The sequence below is a fragment of the Podarcis erhardii genome (assembly GCF_964252035.2).
Source record: "Podarcis erhardii genome assembly, chromosome: 14".
NCBI classification, from domain to species: domain Eukaryota; kingdom Metazoa; phylum Chordata; class Lepidosauria; order Squamata; family Lacertidae; genus Podarcis; species Podarcis erhardii.
The window spans coordinates 22,733,471-22,755,184 of NC_138503.1; the positions used below are offsets into that span (position 1 = coordinate 22,733,471).

Consider the following 21,714-nt stretch of genomic DNA (forward strand, 5'->3'; position numbering starts at 1 on the left):
AGTAGGAATTTTCTAGATGCTCCTTCCAGTAGTTTTTGACCCCATAGATACAAAATGTCCTTCATAGACCACTGGATCCCATTTTAAGTTTTGGCCCATTAGCATTGGGGCTACTTCCAAACTGCTATTTGTGGATGGCTTTCAGTTCCCTAACCACAAATTCAGGTTTTGCAATCAAAGTGAATTGGGTACCCTTCCAGGACTTTGTGGGGTAAGGAAGGTGATGGGGGGAAATGCTCTGGAAAGAGTGAGATAACAGTTGCTTCATATAACCTCCCTGCAAACAAATTGGATTGAATGCTCAGTAAACAGCCACATTGTGTAATCTGGTTGCCAGTTCATTTCTTGGCCCAAATGAAAGTGCTCACATTGCAGCTTAACACCCAACTTAGACCCCAAATATTTGAAAGACTCTCCCACAGAGCCTCTTGGGTGCTAAGATCAGCAGGGGGTGCCCTCTTGGTAGTTACTCTGCCCTCAGAGTCTCAGTTGGTGATAGTCTGGAACAGGACATTCTCTGTGACAGCCCCTAAGGTCTGGAACTCTCCCCACAGATGCCTGGCACCTATACCACTTTCAGTGAATGCTGATGACCTCTTTACCCAGGCTTTTGACACTTGAGGTGTACAGTGGTGCCCCGCAAGATGAACGCCTCGCAAGACGGAAAACCCGCTAGACGAAAGGGTTTTCTGTTTTGGAGGCGCTTCGCAAAACGAATTTCCCTATGGGCTTGCTTCGCAAGACGAAATGTCTTGCGAGTTCCTGCGGGTTTTCCCCCCTCCCCCCCTTTTCCTAAACCGCTTATCAGCTGATCCGCTGATAAGCCGCTTATCAGCTGATCCGCTAAAAGCCGCTAAACCGCTAATAGCGCTAATCCGCTAAGCTGTCAATGGGCTTGCTTCGCAAGACGAAAAAACCGCTATACGAAGAGCCTCACGAAACGGATTAATTTCGTCTTGCGAGGCACCACTGTATATCGTAGAATCACAGAATTGTAGTTGTAAGGGACCATGAGGGGAGGGTCATTTATCTACCCACCTGCAGTGCATGAATCTTTTGTCCAAAGTGGGGCTTAAACCTACAACCCAAAGTTTATAAGAGTCTCATGGTCTACTGACTGAGGTATCCTGCCTTATTTTTAGTGATTGTAATTTGTTTTAAACTGTTATAACCTGCCCTGAGATCTTAAGGTGAAGAGTGGGTAATTAGTAATAAGCATAATAATCTCCCTGTTAAGGAGGAGGGGGTTGCCTGGGGGGAGAGGTAGAGAAGAAGGGGGAGGGATGGTGACGGTAGAAGGAGAGAGAAACATGAAAGACACCCCCCACTTTCAGGGTTATTTTCAAGAACAGGCACACATCCAGGCAGACACCCCATCAAGCTACTTTGCTGTTTTCTTGTATTTCTCAAGCCCTCTCTGTAAAACTAAGGAACTGTTAATTACAGAAGCTGGGGAGGATTTTTGGTGTGGTTTTTTTGGAGGGGGCTGCAAGTTAATGAAATGATGGCACCCAGGGCTCCCCTGAATGTTCCTCTAGTCACCCCAGGGTGCCACAGCACACTGGTTGACAACCACTGGCGTAGGGGATAAAATTGAATGCTGAGTAACCCCACATTGAAGGCTCTATGGGGCCAAAGAGCACTCCCCAAGCATCACCCTCTGGAAGTGACCATCCAAGTAGGACCAGAACCACTCCAAAGCGGTGCTACCCACACCTAACTTGGACAGCTGCTCCAGAAGGGCTCCAGAAGGATACTATGGTTGGTGGTTTGTAAAACTGCTGAGAGGTTGAGGAGAATTAACGGGGACACATTTCCGCTGTTTCTCTCCCAACAAAGGTAACCATGCAGGGCGAGCAAAACAGTTTCTGTGCCAAAACTGGGCCCAATTGAAATGGATTTAGAAAATCAGTTTCCTCCAAAAGTGTCTGGATCTGGTCTGTGACTACCAGCTTAAGAACCCTGCCCAAGAAGGGGAGATTGGCAACTGGCTAGTAGAATCTACCAGTTAACTACTTTAACATAGGTCCTACTTTTAATTTCTTGGCTTCTGTTTGATTTTTCTTTTGCTTATTTCTGTCTTCTTGGGACCTTTCTGTGTGATTGCCTTTCTCTCTACCCTAACCTGTACTGCCATCTTATTTCTCATTTCCTCATCTCTCACTGAATAGTCATGTACCCTTCAACCTGCCCATAAGGGTACACATGTTATTATTTATGTTAATATATTTGTCTCCTTCATGGATCACTACCTTGTTGTGGCGAAGGGGCTTGAATAACTCAGAGAAGCTATGAGCTATGCCGTGCAGGGCCACCCAAGATGGACAGGTCATAGTGGAGAGTTTTGACCAAACGTGATCCACCTGGAGCAGGAACCGGCAAGCCACTCCAGTATCCCTGCCAAGAAAGCTCCATGGACAAAGACAACAGGAATATAAAAGTTATGACGCTGGAAGATGAGCCCCTCAGGTCGGAAGGCGTCCAACATGCTACTGAGGAAGAGTGGAGGACAAGTACAAGTAGATTCAGAGCTGATGAAGTGGCTGGGCCAAAGCCGAAAGGTCGCTCAGTTGCGGATATGCCTGGAAGCGAAAGGAAAGTCCAATGCTGTAAAGAAAAATATTGCATAGGAACCTGGAGTGTAAGAACCATGAACCTTGGTAAGCTGAATGTGGTAAAAAATGAGATGGCAAGAATAAATATTGACATCCTGGGCATCAGGGAACTAAAATGGACGGGAATGGGCAAATTCAGTTTGGCAAAAGCTGTACTGGGATACAATCTCAAAAATGACAGAATGATCTTGATACGAATCCAAGGCAGACCTTTTAACATCACAGTAACCCAAGTTTATGCACCAACTACCGGTGCTGAAGAAACTGAAATTGACCAATTCTATGAAGACTTACAACACCTTCTAGAAATGACACCAAAGAAGGAAGTTCTTCTCATTATAGGGGATTGGAATGCTAAAGTAGGGAGTTGAGACATAAAAGGAACAACTGGCAAGTTTGGCCTTGGAGTTCAAAACGAAGCTGAGCAAAGGCTAATAGAGTTCTGTCAAGAGAACAAGCTGGTTATCACAAATACTCTTTTCCAACAACACAAGAGACGGCTCTACATATGGACATCACCAGATGGGCAGCATCGAAATCAGATTGATTATATTCTCTGCAGCCAAAGATGGAGAAGCTCTATACAGTCAGCAAAAACAAGACCTGGAGCTGACTGTGGCTCAGATCACCAGCTTCTTATAGCAAAATTGAAGAAAGTAGGAAAAACCACTGGGCCAGTAAGACACAATCTAAATCAAATCCCTTATGAATACAGAGTGGAAGTGAGGACCAGGTTTAAGGATTTAGATTTGGTGGACAGAGTGCCTGAAGAACTATGGATGGAGGCTCGTAACATTATACAGGAGGCAGCAACGAAAACCATCCCAATGAAAAGGAAATGCAAGAAAGCAAAGTGGCTGTCCAATGAGGCCTTACAAATAGCGGGAGAGAGAAGGCAAGCAAAATACCAGAGAGATAGTGAAAGATACAGGAAATTGAATGCAGATTTCCAAAAAATAGCAAGGAGAGACAAGAGGGCCTTCTTAAACAAGCAATGCAAAGAAATAGAGGAAAACAACAGAATGGGAAAAACCGGAGATCTGTTCAAGAAAATTGGAGATATGAAAGGAACATTTCGTACAAAGATTACCATAATAAAGGACAAAAGTAGTAAGGACCTAACAGAAGCAGAAGGCATCAAGAAGAGGTGGCAAGAATACACAGAGGAATTATACTAGAAATATATGGAGGTCTCGTACACCCCAGGTAATGTGGTTGCTCACCTTGAGCCAGACATCTTGGATAATGAAGTCAAATGGACCTTAGAAAACACTGCTAATAACAAGGCCAGTGGAAGTGATGATATTCCAGCTGAACTATTTAAAATTTTAATGTTAAGGTGCTACACTCAATATGTCAGCAAGTTTGGAAAACTCAGCAGTGGCCAGAGGATTGGAGAAGATCAGTCTACATCCCAATCCCAAAGAAGGGCAGTGCCAAAGAATGCTCCAACTACCGCACAGTTGCGCTCATCTCACACACTAGCAAGGTTATGCTTAAAATTCTACAAGGCAGGCTTAAGCAGTATGTGGACTGAGAACTCCCAGAAGTGCAAGCTGGACTTCGATGGGGCAGAGGAACCAGAGACCAAATTGCAAACATGCGCTGGATTATCGAGAAAGCTAGAGAGTTAAAAAAAAAATCTACTTCTCCTTCATTGACTACGCAAAAGCATTTGACTGTGTCAACCACAGTAAACTATGGCAAGTTCTTAAAGAAATGGGAGTGCCTGATCACCTCATCTGTCTCCTGGGAAATCTCTATGTGGGACAAGAAGCTACAGTTAGAACTGGATATGGAATAACTGATTGGTTTAAAATTGGGAAAGGAGTACGACAAGGCTGTATAGTGTCTCCCTGCTTATTTAACTTATATGCAGAATTCATCATGCGAAAGGCTGGACGGGATGAATCCGAAGCCGGAATTAAGATTGCTGGAAGAAATATCAACAACCTCAGATATGCAGATGACACAACCTTGATGGCAGAAAGTGAGGAGGAATTAAAGAACCTTTTAATGTGGGTGAAAGAGGAGAGCGCAAAATATGGTCTGAAGCTCAATATCAAAAAAACTAAGATCATGGCCATAATCCATGCTCCATGGAGGACTTCCGGGTTAGCGCCATCGGCAATGGCGGAATTCCTCTGATCCAGAGGAACCCGCTCTGCGAAAATCGGGTCTTGCCGCCACGGCGAAGGCGGAGACCCCTTAAAAATCCCAGGCGGAGGAAGCCTGGGAACGTGGGATTCGGCTGACACCAGGAGCGCCCCCCCCTACATGCAAGGAAACCCCTTTTTGGGGGGTCCGAAGCGACGTGGGGGTGAGTGACGCGGTGTCTTGAATCGACCACTATTTTTACAGAGTGAAGCCGCACAGCCGTTGCCGGAGAGCGCTGACTTTTTCCTGTGGACAATTGGACTCTAAAACAAGTACCCATGAGTAGAACGGAAAATTGGGCTAAGAAACATTTTAATTTGGCATTCAAGCGGGAAGGCTCTAAACAGGAAGTCTGCCTTCTGTTTTTGTAAATAATCCGAAGCAAAAATTGTGCAAGCTAAAGTCTGAAAAGCTGTTCATAAGGATCTAAAATTCCTCCTGTTTTAACCATCCAAACCCCTCTTTGAGGCAGGAGTAAAGAGGGGAAATTTGACTGTTTATACCTGCAGGAGAGAGAGTAAAGAAAGATAAATTTCCACCGTCTCAAACCTGGGAACGGGGTGTCAGAGACAGAGACTTTTGGTGAGTTCATTGACCGTGAAAGAAACATCTTTTGACAGACAGCTAAAGAAGAGATACAAATTATCTTCAATGTTGTCCTTTGCATTTAAAAGGAATTAAAAATTCGAAAAGTGAAAGTAACTTTCTTTTGTTGGATTTGCCTTTAAGATGGATACAAATAGAAACTGCCTGCTCTAGAGGGAGTTTGTTAAATTGTTGCTGGAGTCAATCTGGGGTTTTTCCGGCTGTGGTGATTAGGATCCTGGGAACAGACTGTGACCTTGAACAAAAATGTATCTGGAAGAAACTTTGGTGCTTGCTCTTTGCAAGACGAGCGCCCTGTTAGAACAGTTGCATGAGAAGATGGATTTGATGACTGTTGCAGTTAAAAATCTTGGACAAACAGTGAATATTTATACAGGAATTACTCAGGAGCCAACTCAAGAACCTGATTTGATGGAGCAAGTGCAAATGCAGAAGACAGGGGAGGAAATTGTTGAACTTCAAGCAATACAAATGGAGAAGCCTGAGGCCCCACAGGAGCATAAGCCGTTGTTGTTGAAGGTTGAATCTGGAGCGGGCCAGGGGAGATCTGGAATTGTGGGGGCCCTTAAGTTTGGAGGGTCCTTGAAGCATGTCGTTAAATACCCTCTGGACTACGCTGTTGATTGTGGGGAATGGAACTATGAGGAATGGGCTGATCTCTTGAGGAAAGATGGAGACATTTTTGAGTTGGAACATCCCTGAGATCTACTCTTCAATGAGAAAGGAAAGAAATTAAGAAAGAGATCAACAAAAGAGAAGGTAAAGTGCAAGTATAAACAAGAAGAAGATCTGCAGAAGGGACATGGAAGAGACTTAAGAGCCTCGGACATAAGACTACCAGGTTGATGGATCAGAAGAAAAGGACAATAAGGACTGACATAACCCGAGACCAGGAAAAAGAGACGCTGGATGAAGATTGGAAGAAAATTTTTAAAGTTTTATTTTGGAAATTATTGTAAAATTAATGAATATTAGGGAAAACGTTGGAAGGAAACTATTTGGCTTTAGTAGAAATAATATGGAGTTATGTATAAATAAGTATTAAGGTATTTTATGGTAAGATAAGGTTAAAATAAATTAAGGCAAATTGAATGACAGAATATAGTAGTGAAAGATGGAAGGATTTGCTGACTTAATTGACAGGTTAGGTTTTTTAAGATAAATTATTTAACTGAAAATTGAGTGTTACTAGGTGAAAATGCAAAGTTACAATATATTTAGATGAATTATCAAGATAAAAGAAAAAATGGAAAGGATTTGCTGAAATTATTAATTGAACAAGAATACAAAAAAGGGAGGTGTGAGGAGGTCAGGGAAACAAGTAAAGGAAAGTTAAGATATGGAAAGGATGACGTGGTTTTTTTTTAATTGTTCTTATATTATTTTTACTTCTTTTTGTGTGTATTTTGTATTTTTTGTTCTTTTTGTTCTTTTTCTCTTTTACATTTTTGTAACCTTTTCGAAACTTCAATAAATATTATTTTTTAAAAAAAACATAATCCATGCTCCATGGAGTCACGAAGAGTCGGACACGACTAAACAACAACAACAAGAACAACAATAATATATTTGTGCTTAAGGAATATGACATGAGAAGTGACCTTTGCATCCACATAAATTTCCCTTGCCTTCCTTGACATCCCATGGGATTTGGTTTTATCCCAAAACTGTGCAGCAAGTGAATTGTAAGGGTGGTATTCAACTAATAAATTAACATGAGTAAGTTAGGTCTATGCATTACAGTATGTTGAGTGAAACTTAGTTGAATGCCACCCTAAATATTGAGACCTGGACTGAGATTAGTCCTACTCATTTTCAGCATCCACAACGTACATTTTCAAATGTAATTCAGATATTATTGAGGGTATTTTGATCTTCTAGTTTTGTTGTTAGCCGCCCTGAGCCCGGCTTCGGCTGGGGAGGGCGGGATATAAATAAAATTTATTATTATTATTATTAAAAAACTTCATGAACACAATCTATTTTAAAACATTGCCCCTGTGCTTTTATAGTACATGAGCAACATTATGTATTCTAAATAAAAAAGCATGCGAAAAATCCTTATCATGCTTTGTGATGCATTTGCCAAGTGACTTCCAGGTTTTAGGTCAAGCACACACAGAGCCTTCTGCTTAGTTACACATTTAAAAGGTTGCCTTTTAAACTTACAAAACTGCAGTCTGGTGACCAGTTTTAGCAAGACAGCATTGCTGACAACAGATGGCAAATAGCTCTGATGTAATTCTTATTTGCAATTCATTCTTGTGAAGCTTCACAAACATTTTCATACAATTCGCAAAAAGTGCCTCTCTATACGTTTGTTGCGCTCTGAGACTTCAAGTCAAATTAAAACTAAAAAACATTTTGTATTGTATTGTTGGGATTCCTGTGGGCTCATGTGATGCTTTTGGTAAAATTGCCTTGTGGCAATTTTGAATAAGTGCATGTTTGGAAGCAATTAAAGGTCTGTGTCCTTTAAATAATGCTTATTAGTACATAACAGATGCTGTTTAGAAACATCATGCTTTTTAATAGGCTCTGCTTTCAGACTGAATGGTTGTTTTTCAACCCTGACTGTCAGTCAGAACGCTTAAAGGTATAGCATTGTTTATGCAAAGTCTAAGTCAATTTTCTGCTTTGAAATTAAGCTGCTAATCCCACACCTTTTCTTTCCTTTTTTTTACGCATACCAGTAACATATTCTTTTTTCCTCCACCTCCAGTTTTCTATAGTCATATTTTGGAGATATGTCAAACCCCCACAACTGAAACCTTTATGTCTCTGCTTTATCATTAAAATTGATTTTCTTGTCTCTGATTGATGCCTCACAATTAAAGTTGGTTGCAAAAAACTATACCACCATAAACCTCAGTTGGTCTTTTTGTTAGAATTGTTGGTAGTATATTTTTCTTTTCTTTCTTTCTTTCATTTGTGAGCCGCCCTTTTGCCAAATGATATTCAGGACTGCATTCTTTCAGCCTTATTTTCCCATCTGTAATAAATAAATCAGATTTATTTCAAATCAGGTGTGACTGTTCAGACCTTCTTCCTCTCTTTGATGAAAATAATGATGGCTCTGCTTCATATTCCTACTTCAGCTTTGGAAAGCAAAGATTCGAGTAATTTTTCCTATGATATTGCTGCAGCTTGAATTCTTTCTCTAGTTGTATGCAGTTTTATATTTTTATTTTAAAATTATTATATTATTTATGATTTTCAGTTTTATACATTTCAATAATTTTGCAATCATTTTAACATATCAAAACTCGACTTCCTTCCCCCTCTTTCTGCAGTTCCTTAAATTTATTTTTTTATATTTTCTGCATATTCCAAATTAACTTTACTCATTTATTCTATTCATCTACCTTATAAACTGCAGGTTGTTACAATAATCCTGCCAATGGTCTTATATGTTTACAGTTTATTTGTAAATATTCAATAAACCATTTCCATTCTTTTATAAAAAGTTTGTTATCTTGATTTCTTATTTTTCCAGTAAGTTTTGCCATTTCTGCATATTCCATAAGTTTTGTACATTCTTCTTTTGCTGGGACTTCTTTCCATTTTTGGGCAACTAACATTCTTTCCGCTGTAGTCACATAAATGAATAAATTTCTATACAGTTTGGATCGTTCCATCCCTATAATTTCTCAAATGAAAGCTTCTGTTTTTTTTTAAAAAATGTTATTTTAAACATCTTTTTCAATTCATTAAATATATCATTTCCCAGTAAGCTTTAACCTTACTACAAGACCACCACATATGATAAAAAGAACCTTCTTCTTCTTTACATTTCCAGTACTTATTTGATTTTGACTTATACATTTTATACATTTTTGCCAATTTCCTCCGTGTTAAGTAGGTACTATCGATGTGACATTTTCAAATAATTTTCTCTTAAATGTTGTAAGTTTTATACAGTGGTGTAGCGTGGGTTGTCAGCACCCGGGGCAAGGCAAGTAATTTGCGCCCCCTAACCCGTGGATTTGCGCCCCCTAACCCTAACCCCCAGATGTTGCGCCCGGTGTGGCCGGCCCCCCCTGCACTCCCCACGCTACGCCACTGGTTTTATATCCATATTCCACAATCGTTCCCATGCTTCTATATCTATATTATGACCAATATCTATTGCCCAATGTATCATTGAGGATTTTAGTTGCTCATCCTTTGTCTCCCATCCAATAATATATTATAAATTTTGGATAACACTTTTTCATTACATTGCAGCAGATCTCTCTCCAGTTGTGATATTTGTTCCCCAAACCCTCGTATCCTATCTTTATTGAATACTTAGTTCAAATGATGATATTGTATCCATGTTGTTAATTTTCCTGATAATTCCTTAAATTATTTCATTTGATGCTCTCCTCCCTTGTTTTAATAAATCTCTATAAGTTGTCCACCCTTCTATCATATTATTTTTCTTTACCACTATAGCTTCCAACAGTGAGAGCCAAAGTGGTGTTTTTGCCTCTAATAATTTTTTTGTATTTATCACATACTCTATACCATTTTTTTCTAATTATATGATTTGTAAATCCTTTATGTACTTTCAACTTTTGATACCATAAATAAGCATGCCAACCTAAAATATTATTATGGCCTTCTAAGTCTAAAATATGTGAATTCTCCAATGTCATCCATTCCTTCAACCAACAAAGACAAGGTGCTTCATAATATAATCTCATTTTTTGTTTTTAATTCCAGATTTTTAAAAACTTACCACATTAGTATTACATCAGATTTGTAATTCTTTAGCAAGCAAGCAGATTTATAAAACTTATCAATCCAGATATTTTATTCTATGTGATACAACAATCTCCTACCACATAGAATAGAGTGGCTGGGGAAACCCAGCCAGATGGGTGGGGTATAAATAAATTATTATTATTATTATTATTATTATTATTATTATTATTATTATTATTATTATTGAATTTTTTCATTGTGTGAGATAGGTCTGTAGTTTTTAAACGTAATATAGCTACAAAAAACTGTTTGAATTGGAAGTAAGGGATTTTAAATATTCAAATACTAGTAAAATGTACAATGCTGGATAAATTCCAGGTTAACTTTAAACTCCAGAAAACATCTGTCTGTTTATTACACACCATATTTTTTGCAGAAGATGAATAATAATTTGCATGAAATGCTATATTTCCTAACAGCAAATCTTATCAACAACAAAATCTCATGGGCCAGTAATTTGCTTAAAAGTTCAGGAGTCTCCTTCATTGGTTCTTTATTAGAGGAGTCTCTTTGATAATACTTTGTAATATGTGACAAAAACAAAATATTGAAAAATCCACTATTCCAGCCAGTCAGCCTTAGCATACTACATAAGACTGCATTTCATTCCCCCTTCCACTCAGTTTTCCACTTGAGGCTGCCCGTTCCTCAATAGTTAGCATTCTGATTTTTATACTTCTGCAAACCTACATTTACTCCTTCAGCCTTCCTAAACATGCTCGATTGAACAAGTAAAGGCTTTACTCGGGGACAGGCATGATCTCTATTTGAAAGTGGGTAATTATATCATTGATGTACCCGGTGTGGAAATAATTTGATTATTCATCTCTTTAACAGCACTGATGTCAGCTGTAGGTTGATATAGTAACTGAAGGTTATGAAGGTCAGGAGGGAGTTTAGAGTGGCTGGAACCTCATCTCTCAATGACAACACAAGGAACATGGGATTCTTATTACAAATAAATCCTTTAAAATGCCATGTGAGTCATAAGTGGGTAACTGGCAGAAGATTAGTAGAAGTACCATCCATCATACTAAAAAGTGGCAGGTGTCCCCTTTTCACCGCAAATCTTGCCTCTTTTTTGATTGCTTTGGGATTCTTTCCAAAATCTCTCTTTTGGGTCATTGCCCAAAGGGGGCAGGATTTAACAATGAAAAGGGGGCAGGGCACCTGTCACTATTTAGTTTGATGGGTTGTAGTCTTACCAGTTTACCTATCATAAGGATGAGTTTCCCACATCTGCCACTACACTAGGAGAATTTGAAGGTTTTCTTAAGGGCCCTTTCATTTGGAGATTTGGTAGCTTCTACGACTTGAAATTCCAGTAAGAACAGCTTTAAGCAAATAAACTTAAGTTTGTGCAATAACCTATGGTCAGTTCTTGACAGAGATCTGGCTTGCTTGCAGAGGTTTGGAACAGAAGATTGGTTAAAATACATATAGGACAGCTTGATGGCCTTTTTATTGAACTTGCAGGATTTTACATAAAAGCATTGTGTTTTTCCTGTTGTACTGTAGAGGCAAAATTCTTTTGGTTATGGAATAATAATATTTCCTGCTGGCTTCAGGCTGTGTTGAATCAGTAATGAGGTGATCTAGGCCTGTGGGTTTGAATGACCATAATTTTAGTTCAAGACAGTAAATAACTATTCTACAGTTAATCAGAACTGTGGTTTTATAGTGGGATTTACATGATGCAGTGATTAAGCAATCATGTCAACATATGCCATTTCCATCCATCTTAATTCTCAAGCAAAGTGAGTTTGGAGGCCACCGTAATTGACTCTAGTGTGTGTCCTATTTCACAAAATTTCTTGCAGTTTGATTGGCAGTTTGAATACAAGTCGAATCTAAAATCAAAGTTGTGATTGGTCCCCCCCCCCCCAGGTGACTATCTTTGGAAAGCAAATGTGTTTATCTGCAAAATGTTTATGGCATGCTAAGCATTGTTATGCCAACAATTTTCTTTTTTCCTTTCTTTTAAAAAATACTTTTCTTATTTATTTTCATGGTACAGAAGGTAAATATTGAGAAAACAATTGTTACAACAGTAAACAACAAGTAACTTGTCCTGATAAAATTACAGACTTTTATCATGCTATGTGTTAAAGTTTCATTCGATAACTCTAAGAGATCACACCACATTTTCCCATGAGTGCTGGGTGGATTCCTGCCACAGCTTGAACTATGTATGTATTCAATAAACAGTTGCCACATACTATAAAAGGAATATGGATAGCATTTGCCCTTTGCTGCTTTCACCTGGCATAGTCTGTTATATCAAGAATCATTGTTCAGCCCATCACTGGTTTTCCAACATCTGGCTATCCATACAAGCAGCAGTCAATAGAAAGGCTAAAGAGGTCATCTTTAGGATAATCACGAGCAGACAGGATCCTAAGTGCAAGTGGTGCTATTGCAGGGGACATTTCAATTGTTTTGTTGTATATCAAGCTTATTTATTTGCAAACAGCATTCCAGAAGGGTTTGATGATGTCACAACACCACCACATATGGAAATATGTACCTTTGACTGCGCATCCCCTCCAACAATTTTCTGAGCCATCATTTCCTCCTTTAAAATCTAATGCAAGTGAAATATATGCTATTGAGCTGTCATTCAGTCATTCAGTTCAATCAAATTAAAATGGGATACCTTTTAAACAGTGTAACCCTATGCATGTCTATTCAGAAGTCAGTTCAATTGAGTTTGGTGGTGCTTACTTACAGATAAGCAAGTATAGAATTACAGCCTTAGTTTTGTTTCCTAAATATAAGTCAAGCATGCTATATCAGTTCTCAATTAATTTAGGGCAGTGAATTTTTTTCTAGATAACCAATTTTATTGTCCAAATTTAGGCAGATCTGTGGCAGATGCTTAGGATGCTCTGCAGGTGGATAGATACAGTAAGTACAAAATGTCCTTTTGTACTGGAAGGTGGAAGCTATTATAAAGTATTGTAGAATAAAGGATATGAAAAAAAACTTATGAATCTTCTTCCAACCTCTGTAATGAAGATGTGATTTCCTGTACCTAAAAGCCTAAGTTTGCAGTTGTTAAAATCAGTTAAACAAGTCCAGAAATAAGTCATCCAAAAAAAGGAAATTGGCTGATTGCTTTTAAGATCTCAGTGCTAATTTTAATTGAAGAAAGGACACCTTCTTGGGTGTCTTAGATACGGAGCTCTTTCTCTCTTCCTTTCTGAAACTGGTCTTTTCATGATTAACAGAAGACTCCTAGACAGGGACATAAACTATGTATGTTATTTCCTTTAGATTCAACAGACATATTTTACTTTTGGTGTGAATGTAGCTAATTACCACATGTAAAAGACCTGAGGCTGCAACCTGCTGGTTTGAGACCTTTGTTGACATTGTTGCTGTAGAATCAGCCTATGTGATGTCATGACCTTGTTTACCAGCTTGGGTTATTTAAGATGGCAGTCCCTCTCAGCTCTGCAGAAATGCAATGGCTAGAATGTCTGGAATCTCTCAAATGCAAGAGGCCTCTTCTTCTAAATATACTCTCTGGATGGTTGCACTATCTTTTCTGCGGTTGCAGAGAACCCCTCATATTTTATTACTCTCATTTCCCCCCTTTGTTGGTGACGGTCATATAAGTTTGTTCTGTTTTAAATAGATTCAGACTGGTTTATTGTAGCTTTTCTGGCTCAATATTCTCTTAACACGTAGCTGTGGATGAATAGCTGTTTTAAATGTAATCCAGCAATTTAAATTGGCTACAAAGTTCTCCTTGGAATTTTGGAATCTCCAGTTACCGAGCTGTTGAAAGAGACAATCCATAACCCAGGCAGTTGCAGAAAACAGTATCTAAGTAGAAAAAGGAAATTGGCAAATTTTATCCCACCCCCAACTTTTGGATTTTTTTTTTTTACTTCTCTCTCATCACTCTGTGAGACAACAGCAAGAGTTGTTTTGTCATGTATAAAAACACTTTGGGCTTATGGAAACAGAATATTTATGAGATCTGCTTTTGCAGTTCAAAATATTTTAGAAAGAAGAGTGGCACGTGTCTGTATCTCATCTTACATTTTGAGAAACAGACATGCTGAAGAGGTTGAACGGCAAATGCAGCGCCATCTCGCCTACTGAAAAGTTAAATACCCAGATTTGAAAGTAAATTAAACTTATGACACTATATTTTCTGCTGGGTTAAACAGAACATGAATAACATTATTGCTGATAATGCCAAGGTTGCAGGTTCGATTCCTGTATGGGACAGCTGCATATTCCTTCATTTCAGGGAGTTGAACTAGATGATCCTCAGGGTCGCTACCAACTCTACAATTCTGTGATTCTATACTATGATTCTATACTGCCTAGTATGTTGGGTGCAAGAATATTTAGCTAAAGATTTTGCCCTGTGATATTTCTGTGCTTTTTGAATTTCTATATATTGATCATCATCACATAAGTTCACATGAACCACTATGAAGAATACTGTACTTGCTAAGAGATTTTGAAAGGTTAAGAGATTTATGTTGCCAGCATGTTTACAGGAGGGACAAACAAAATGCTGTATCCATAATTCAGGCATTACTGGGATAGAATACAGGGTGCTTTTCAGCTTCATAGATGGAATCCCACACATTTTGCTGTTTATGGAACACATACCCAGAACTTAAATCTGTGCATAAAGACTTTAAAAATAAGATTGGTATTAATCCTGCAAAGCATTCCTCTATTTAAAAATATCTTATTAGCGCATTAAATAATAATGATGTCTCATTTTGTTCCTAATGTGGACTGGATCCCCTTTGCCTAATATGGTTGTTTGACATACTTCTAGGAGGGCCGGTGTACCTCTCTTATATCCCCTCACCCACCCCACGGTTTCTTTAGTACAAAGTGCTGACTTATGCTTTGCAGTGGAAATTAACCGCTGTTGTATTGCTCAGTTTGTGATTACTCTGGTATGCTAGACTCCAGTATGCTTGCGCTCATAGTCTCAAACACAGATGTTGTTAATATGGCCTGCTTTATTTTGAGGTTCACTACCCACCATTCTATGGGACACAGGTGGTGCTGTGGTCTAAACTACTGAGCCTAGGGCTTGCCGATCAGAAGGTTGGCGGTTCGAATCCCCGCGACGGGGTGAGCTCCCATTGTTCGGTCCCAGCTCCTGCCAACCTAGCAGTTCAAAAGCACATCAAAGTGCAAGTAGATAAATAGGTACTGCTCCAGCAGGAAGGTAAATGGCATTTCCGTGCGCTGCTCTGGTTTTGCCAGAAGCAGCTTAGTCATGCTGGCCACATGACCCGGACAAACTGTCTGCAAACAAACGTCAGCTCCCTAGGCCAGTAAAGTGAGATGAGCGCCATAACCCCAGAGTCGTTCACGACAGGACTTAACGGTCAGGGGTCCTTTTGTTGTTTAGTCGTTTAGTCATGTCCAACTCTTCGTGACCCCATGGACCAGAGCACGCCAGGCACTCCTGTCTTCCACTGCCTCCCGCAGTTTGGTCAAACTTATGTTGGTAGCTTTGAGAACACTGTCCAACCATCTCGTCCTCTGTCGTCCCCTTCTCCTTGTGCCCTCAATCTTTCCCAACATCAGGGTCTTTTCCAGGGAGTCTTCTCTTCTCATGAGGTAGCCAAAGTATTGGAGCCCCAGCTTCAGGATCTGTCCTTCCAGTGAGCACTCAGGGTTGATTTCCTTCAGAATGGATAGGTTGGATCTTCTTGCAGTCCATGGGACTCTCAAGAGTCTCCTCCAGCGCCATAATTCAAAAGCATCAATTCTTCGGCGATCAGCCTTCTTTATGGTCCAGCTCTCACTGCCATACATCACTACTGGGAAAACCATAGCTTTAACTATATAGGGGTCCTTTAACTTTACCTTTTACCCACCATTCTGGCTAATATTCCTAGGAAATATTAGGCCTTAAGAAGGTAGCTTGAGAAGGCCAGGAAGTAATTTTGAAGCCTATCCTGCTGAATGGCATTTTGTAGTGGCAGGAAAATTGGTGTAAAGGTGATCCAATAACCCTCTTAGATAAAGTTTTCACTCAGAACAGTTGGAAACAGAGCAGTTTCGGGGCGGCAGGTTGGGGGAGGCTTTAACACTTGCCCCTGCTCTCACTGCCTAAATCTCTCCTCCACCTGACTTCTCCTCTAATCTTTAACAGATCTGTTAAATTAGTTAAATAGATATAAAATATATATTACATTTCTTGCAAAAACATTTACTTTGTTTAGAAAATGTCCATAATCAAAGACTTTGAATGTACGATAGTGGACAAATTATTTAATGTGCAATGTATCTCAGTTGCAAGGTTGAAAATTTTAAAACCTAAAGGGATTTTAGTCAGTGGAGCACGTTTGAAGGAAATAGCTCTCAGGTTTGTTTTGCCAATTTGGAAATTCTCAATTCTTTGCTTATGCAGAAATCTAAGAAGAGACCATTTTGAGCTAGTTGTTATTGCTGTGGTTTTGTTATAACATAAGAAATTAGGTAGATACATTTTTCTACCTTTCCTTGAAAATGTTATAGTTACTTTGTGGTTCTGGCTACTGTGAAGGAGCAAAATTGTTCCTGTAGTTTTGCTGCTGCTTTATATACTCTCATTATATATACTCTCGTATACATTCTCATTTTAGGCCCTCCTATGTGAGACAGAATGAGTGATCCTACAAAAAGTTGTACACCATTTTGGTCAAAGTTTGAGTTTGGAGAGAAGTAGGGCTGTCGCTCAATTAAATAAAAATATTCAGTTTTTTTTTTAAAAAAAACCATTCTGTAGCAAAATATACTTTCTTTTGTTATTTTAAATATAATTATTAATCATCCTATATAGTTCTCTGAGTGAAATGCGTATTTCATGAAGCATGTGTGTGTATATAGCAGACATTCTCTTAGAACAGGGGTGTTGCTGAATTGCAGCTCCTGTTGGCCTTAGCAAATGTGGCCATTGCCCTGGGATGATTGGAGTTGTAGCTCAGCAACAATTGGAGAACCAAACATTCCCCACACCTGCTCCAGGTGTTGTTGGACTCCAGCTCCCATCAGGCCAAGCATGCATAGCGAATGGTCAGGGATGATGAGAGATGGAGTCCATCAGTGGCCACAGTTCCCCATCCATGAGTAAGAAAATGAAATAATATATTTTAGGATAGCACATGGCATCTGAAATTTTTATAACTACTTGTGTTAAAGTTCATTTTAGTTTTTAATCTATTAATCGAACCACTTAATTTATTAAGTGTTGCAATCCTAGTGAGAAGTAGCATATTTAATAGTAAATCACCACAGCACTGCTTAAAAATATTCTTATTATTGCATAGAGTGTGAAGAACTTCATTGTATTTTCTTCATAAGGCAATGATGCTACCCGACAGCACAGTTTGACACTCATGTTGTGTTTGACCAGTACACATAAACAGGCCAATATTTAACATTCTCCTTTCACCTAGATCATCTTTATCCAGTGGATATTAAAGGTGGAAAACCCGAGGCTCTGGAAGAAGAAGCTCATTCATATTATACAAAGATTTTAGAGGAGCCATCATCTGCTGTTGAGTTTTTATCTATTCCAGGAAGAGGGAAAGTAAGTGTAGTTTACTTCTTCTTTCTAGATAGTAGCAAAATGAAATCACTCTTGCCCAGAATTCTTTGTAATGATGACTTGGCTAGTCCCATGGAGTTAAAAATCATTACATGTTTCATGCCAAATTATGACTTTTTAGTTTCTTGATGAGAGTGAAAGAGTCTCTAAAGCAGAAGTGGGCAAAATGCAACTTAAGAACTTAAATTCATACGAGCTGAAATTAAAAACAAGCAAAAACTACTTAATAGGCCAGGCAAAGGCCATTATTGGCCACATCCATTTAGAGTTATGGTAAAGTATTTCTCCAGAGCAGTATCTTGAGCTTGAAATGAAGCAAATAGAATTTATTTACCCTGTTGATCAGGAAGGGACAGAAGCCCAGTTTTCCAATATGTAAATCAGTTCAGATCAATCCAGAGTTGTGTAATTGCCTGCCAGTTGTAGGTGTTAGTGTTGTCCATGCCTGTTTTCCTTGCCTTTTAAAGAGGGCTTTGAAACATGAGCCCATTGGTTTGCCTACAATAGCTTACTTGACTTAATCCCACCTCAGCAACTGTTTTCCTGAAGCAGTTGCTTGGGCTTCAGCACCCTGTCAAGTCTTATCCCACAAATTGTAGTAACGGCCACCAACTTGGATGGCTTTGAAAGAGTATTCATGGAGGATGAAGTTTATCAGTGGTGTAGTAGGAATAGACTACACCGAACAGGAGTCAGTTGATTTCTTCAGAGTACAGCAGCTGGCTGGAGAAAAATGCTGAAACATAGGGCTCGTCCACATTTCTGCTTTCCCCACCCCTTTCCTCCAGGGATATATTGCTTTTTACTGCTGAAATGAAGCAAACATCTGTTGGGTTTTCTGCAGCTTGACGTTTGCTCCGATTCAGTGGTAAGGAGTGGGTTTTCAGTGGGAAAGCAGCAGGGTGAATGAGAAATTGCTCAGACCTGTGCTTTCTAGGCATGGGACAAGTGTGGACAAGCCCATAGTTGCTGCCATTACTAAAATCAAGAGTATTTTTACAGTATTCAGTACAGCTGAATAAGCAATTTCAGCTGAAACAGCTCCCAGGATACATTTGGCAAGAAGGAGCAGGAGATATAAGCTTCTTGACACACAGCTTCTTACAAGGTTGCGTTCTGACTTGGCAACAATTCCTTTTTCTCATGCTTGGCTAACTTTTCTCACACAATTCACCTTCCTCAGAGGCTACTAGCTACAACGACTGTCCTCTACCTATGCATGGGAGGCAGTATGCCTCTGGAGGCCAGTTGCTGAGAATTGCATTTGGGGACAGTGCTATTGCACTGATGTCCTGCTTAAGAGCCTCCTTTAAAGATCTATTTGGTGAAAGCAGGATGCTGGAGTAGATCAGCCTTTGACCAGATCCCATAAGGCTCTTCTTATGTTACTATGGCTCATAAAGCCTGTCCTGCTGCTCTGCCTCAGCTGTGGTTTTGCAAAGCGGCAGCAGCAGGGAGCAACAACAGCACGGACAATTCCCTGGTGAGCTTTGGGGTGGATGTAGTTACCCATTTCTGCATGGGTGGTGGATCCATTGGGTCATTCCTCTCTCGGAGAATGATGGAATCTTTCCACTAGACATGGCTGGTGCTCCTGTTGATGCTCTTTTCTCACTGTGGAATGGTGAGATCGAGCTGGTGACACATTCACTCCCGAGTCCCCTCACCATCGCTGTGGAGCATGTATATCACCTTGGTATTCCAGTGACCTACCTGCAGTGAAACAGTTGCACTGCTTGCCTGTTCGTTTCCAGGCCCAATGCAAGGTGCTCACATTAGTGTTTTAAGCCTTGAACAACGCAGGACCCAAATCCCCCAAAGGCTGTCTTCTTCCCTACTCACCACCTTAGGTTCTGAGGTTGGCAGAAGGAAGCAGGAGCCCCCTTGGTAGTTCCTCCATCCTCAGAGGCTGGCATGGTGGTCGCCCAGGAGAGGGCCTTCTCTGTGGTGACCCCTTAGCTGTGGAACTCCATCCCCGCATAGGCGCGTCCGGCACCTTCATTATACAGCTTCCAGAGAATGCTGAAAACACACCTCTTTATGCTGACTTTTGATATTTTTAGGGCCCAGCTTATTTTTGTGATTGTCAGTTGTTTTAAACTGTTTTCAGTATTGTGTTTTAATATTGTAACCCACCCTAGGACCTTAGGGTGAAGGGCGGATCAATAACAACAAAAACAATTTCAGTTTCCCAAAATGCCCCTGACAGAGCATCAGTTTGTGGAATTGTGGTAAATTGAAATGGCCACTTCCATGGACTTTGCAAAGAGTAGGCGTTTCAGTCCTGGAGCCAGCATTGCTCTGATCATGGGTTTCTGTTTCATCCGGCTACATCTGACTTGATTGGTGTGTCCAAAGGTACTTTTGATTTCTGCTACTCAGGCAGGACCTGTCCACGCTGTATAGGAAGCCTCTTATGAAACTGAGGGGGCTTTCCCAGTGCGGCATTTGTTATGACATGGGGATGAATGTATCTACTGTTCAATTAAAAATGTCAACAATCCCACTGCGTGCGAAGAAACGCTTGGGTGTGTGACTGAAGTACCTCATTGGATTCTGGCTGCAGATTTTATTTCCCCATAATCCTGATCTGGGAGGACATTAACACTGTAGATTGAAAGTTGTTATTGCATGATCTGCAACTGCTTGGATACAGTTGATTTGCTTTCAGTGCCAGAGGGTGTTTTTATTCTAACAATTGCGTTTTCTAATGTGCATTGGGTTGTCATGGAAAGTTTGAACAAAAAGGGTTGATGCAGACGAGATAAAATGCTTAGAGATTAAGTCTGCAATGCAGGCTGTTCCCAGCTGGAAGGAAATGGGATGTTTAAGTCTTTCTCCCATCCCTCAATCCTTTTGGCATCCTTTCACCATGTCACTGCTTCACAGTGCAAGACAAGTAGGTGGGGGAGGCTTCCATAAATGCGTTAGTTTATTGAGCTGGAGCAACGAAAAAAGCCAACTGAAACCATGGCTTCATGCAGTTTTGGAACATGGTTCGTAGTCATTTCCACGGGTGAGTGGAGAAACCTGTGTACCTAAGGTGAGTTTTTATGTAGCCTGAGAGGAAAGGATGCCTGGCATAATAAAACATTCTTTCAATGCCCTCTGGCGTCTCAAGAACGGAACTGCTTCCAAAGCTAAATAAAACACAAGGCAGGGTGGGTGGGAGGGAGGGAGGGAGAGAGAGACACACACACAAAAGGGTTCAGGCTGTTGTTCTGTCCTTAGCTCAACCTGTCGTGCTTGGATGCAGAGTTAGCATCCCATCTGGTGCTCAGTTGGGGAGAGGGGGAAGGGGGACTGAGGAGCTTAGCACGCTAAGTGATGCTGCATCCTTACAAAAGTGAGACACAATAGGGTGAGCTAAGGATGCAATCTTGGCTGTGATTTATAAGTATGCTGGTTTCTGTGGTTTATAATCAGAACCTAAATGTTATTTTAATTTTCTGTTGCATTTGGGGGGTGGAGTGAAAACAGACCTCTAAGGAACATCTTCCCTTTGTTTCTTTCAGCCCTGTCCCCCATCCCAGTTATAACAAACACTTGGATTTGGCAGTTTGCTAATCAAGTTCTGAGATGAAAAATCAAAATGTTCCCAATTTCTGTGGCAAAGAAAACTGGGTATTTGGCTTAATGTTATGGTGGAAGAGGATTACACTGAGATGATGTTCATCCAAGCATGAGATGAGATGCTTGTAATTAAACATCCCCTTTCCCTTCATTTCTACCACCTCATCATTTTGGGCCTGGGTATTGCCCTCACTGTTTTGAATTTGTTGTTCGTTTTTAATTAAACACAAGTATCTTTACTTAGGCCAGTTTTAAACTATCATACATTCTTTGTATGTATTTTTGGTTTCTATGGAAGCCGCCCAGAGTGGCTGGGGAGGCCCAGCCAGATGGGCGGGGTATAAATAATAAATTATTATTATTATTATTATTATTATTTGGAAAAAAAGTGAAATAAACAAATTGGTAATGGCTTTTATCTAAAGGAGA

At 40.0% G+C, this 21,714-nt stretch overlaps 1 protein-coding gene across 4 annotated transcripts in view; it reads left to right on the forward strand.

Annotated features, from left to right (window-relative positions):
* Positions 1 to 21,714, forward strand: part of LOC309328800 (protein FAM169B-like) — a 53,945-nt gene that overhangs the window by 939 nt on the left and 31,292 nt on the right. For 3 of the 4 annotated variants that reach the window (XR_014150860.1, XM_081839184.1, XM_081839183.1), the window contains exon 2: positions 17,561 to 17,694. The exons of the other annotated variant lie outside the window; for it this stretch is intronic. Coding sequence is in view for 2 of the 3 variants with exons in the window: in XM_081839184.1 (XP_081695310.1) it covers positions 17,561 to 17,694 (134 nt within the window). In the remaining variant the exon portion in view is untranslated. The remainder of the gene's footprint in view (positions 1 to 17,560; positions 17,695 to 21,714) is intronic. 4 annotated transcript variants of the gene reach the window in all.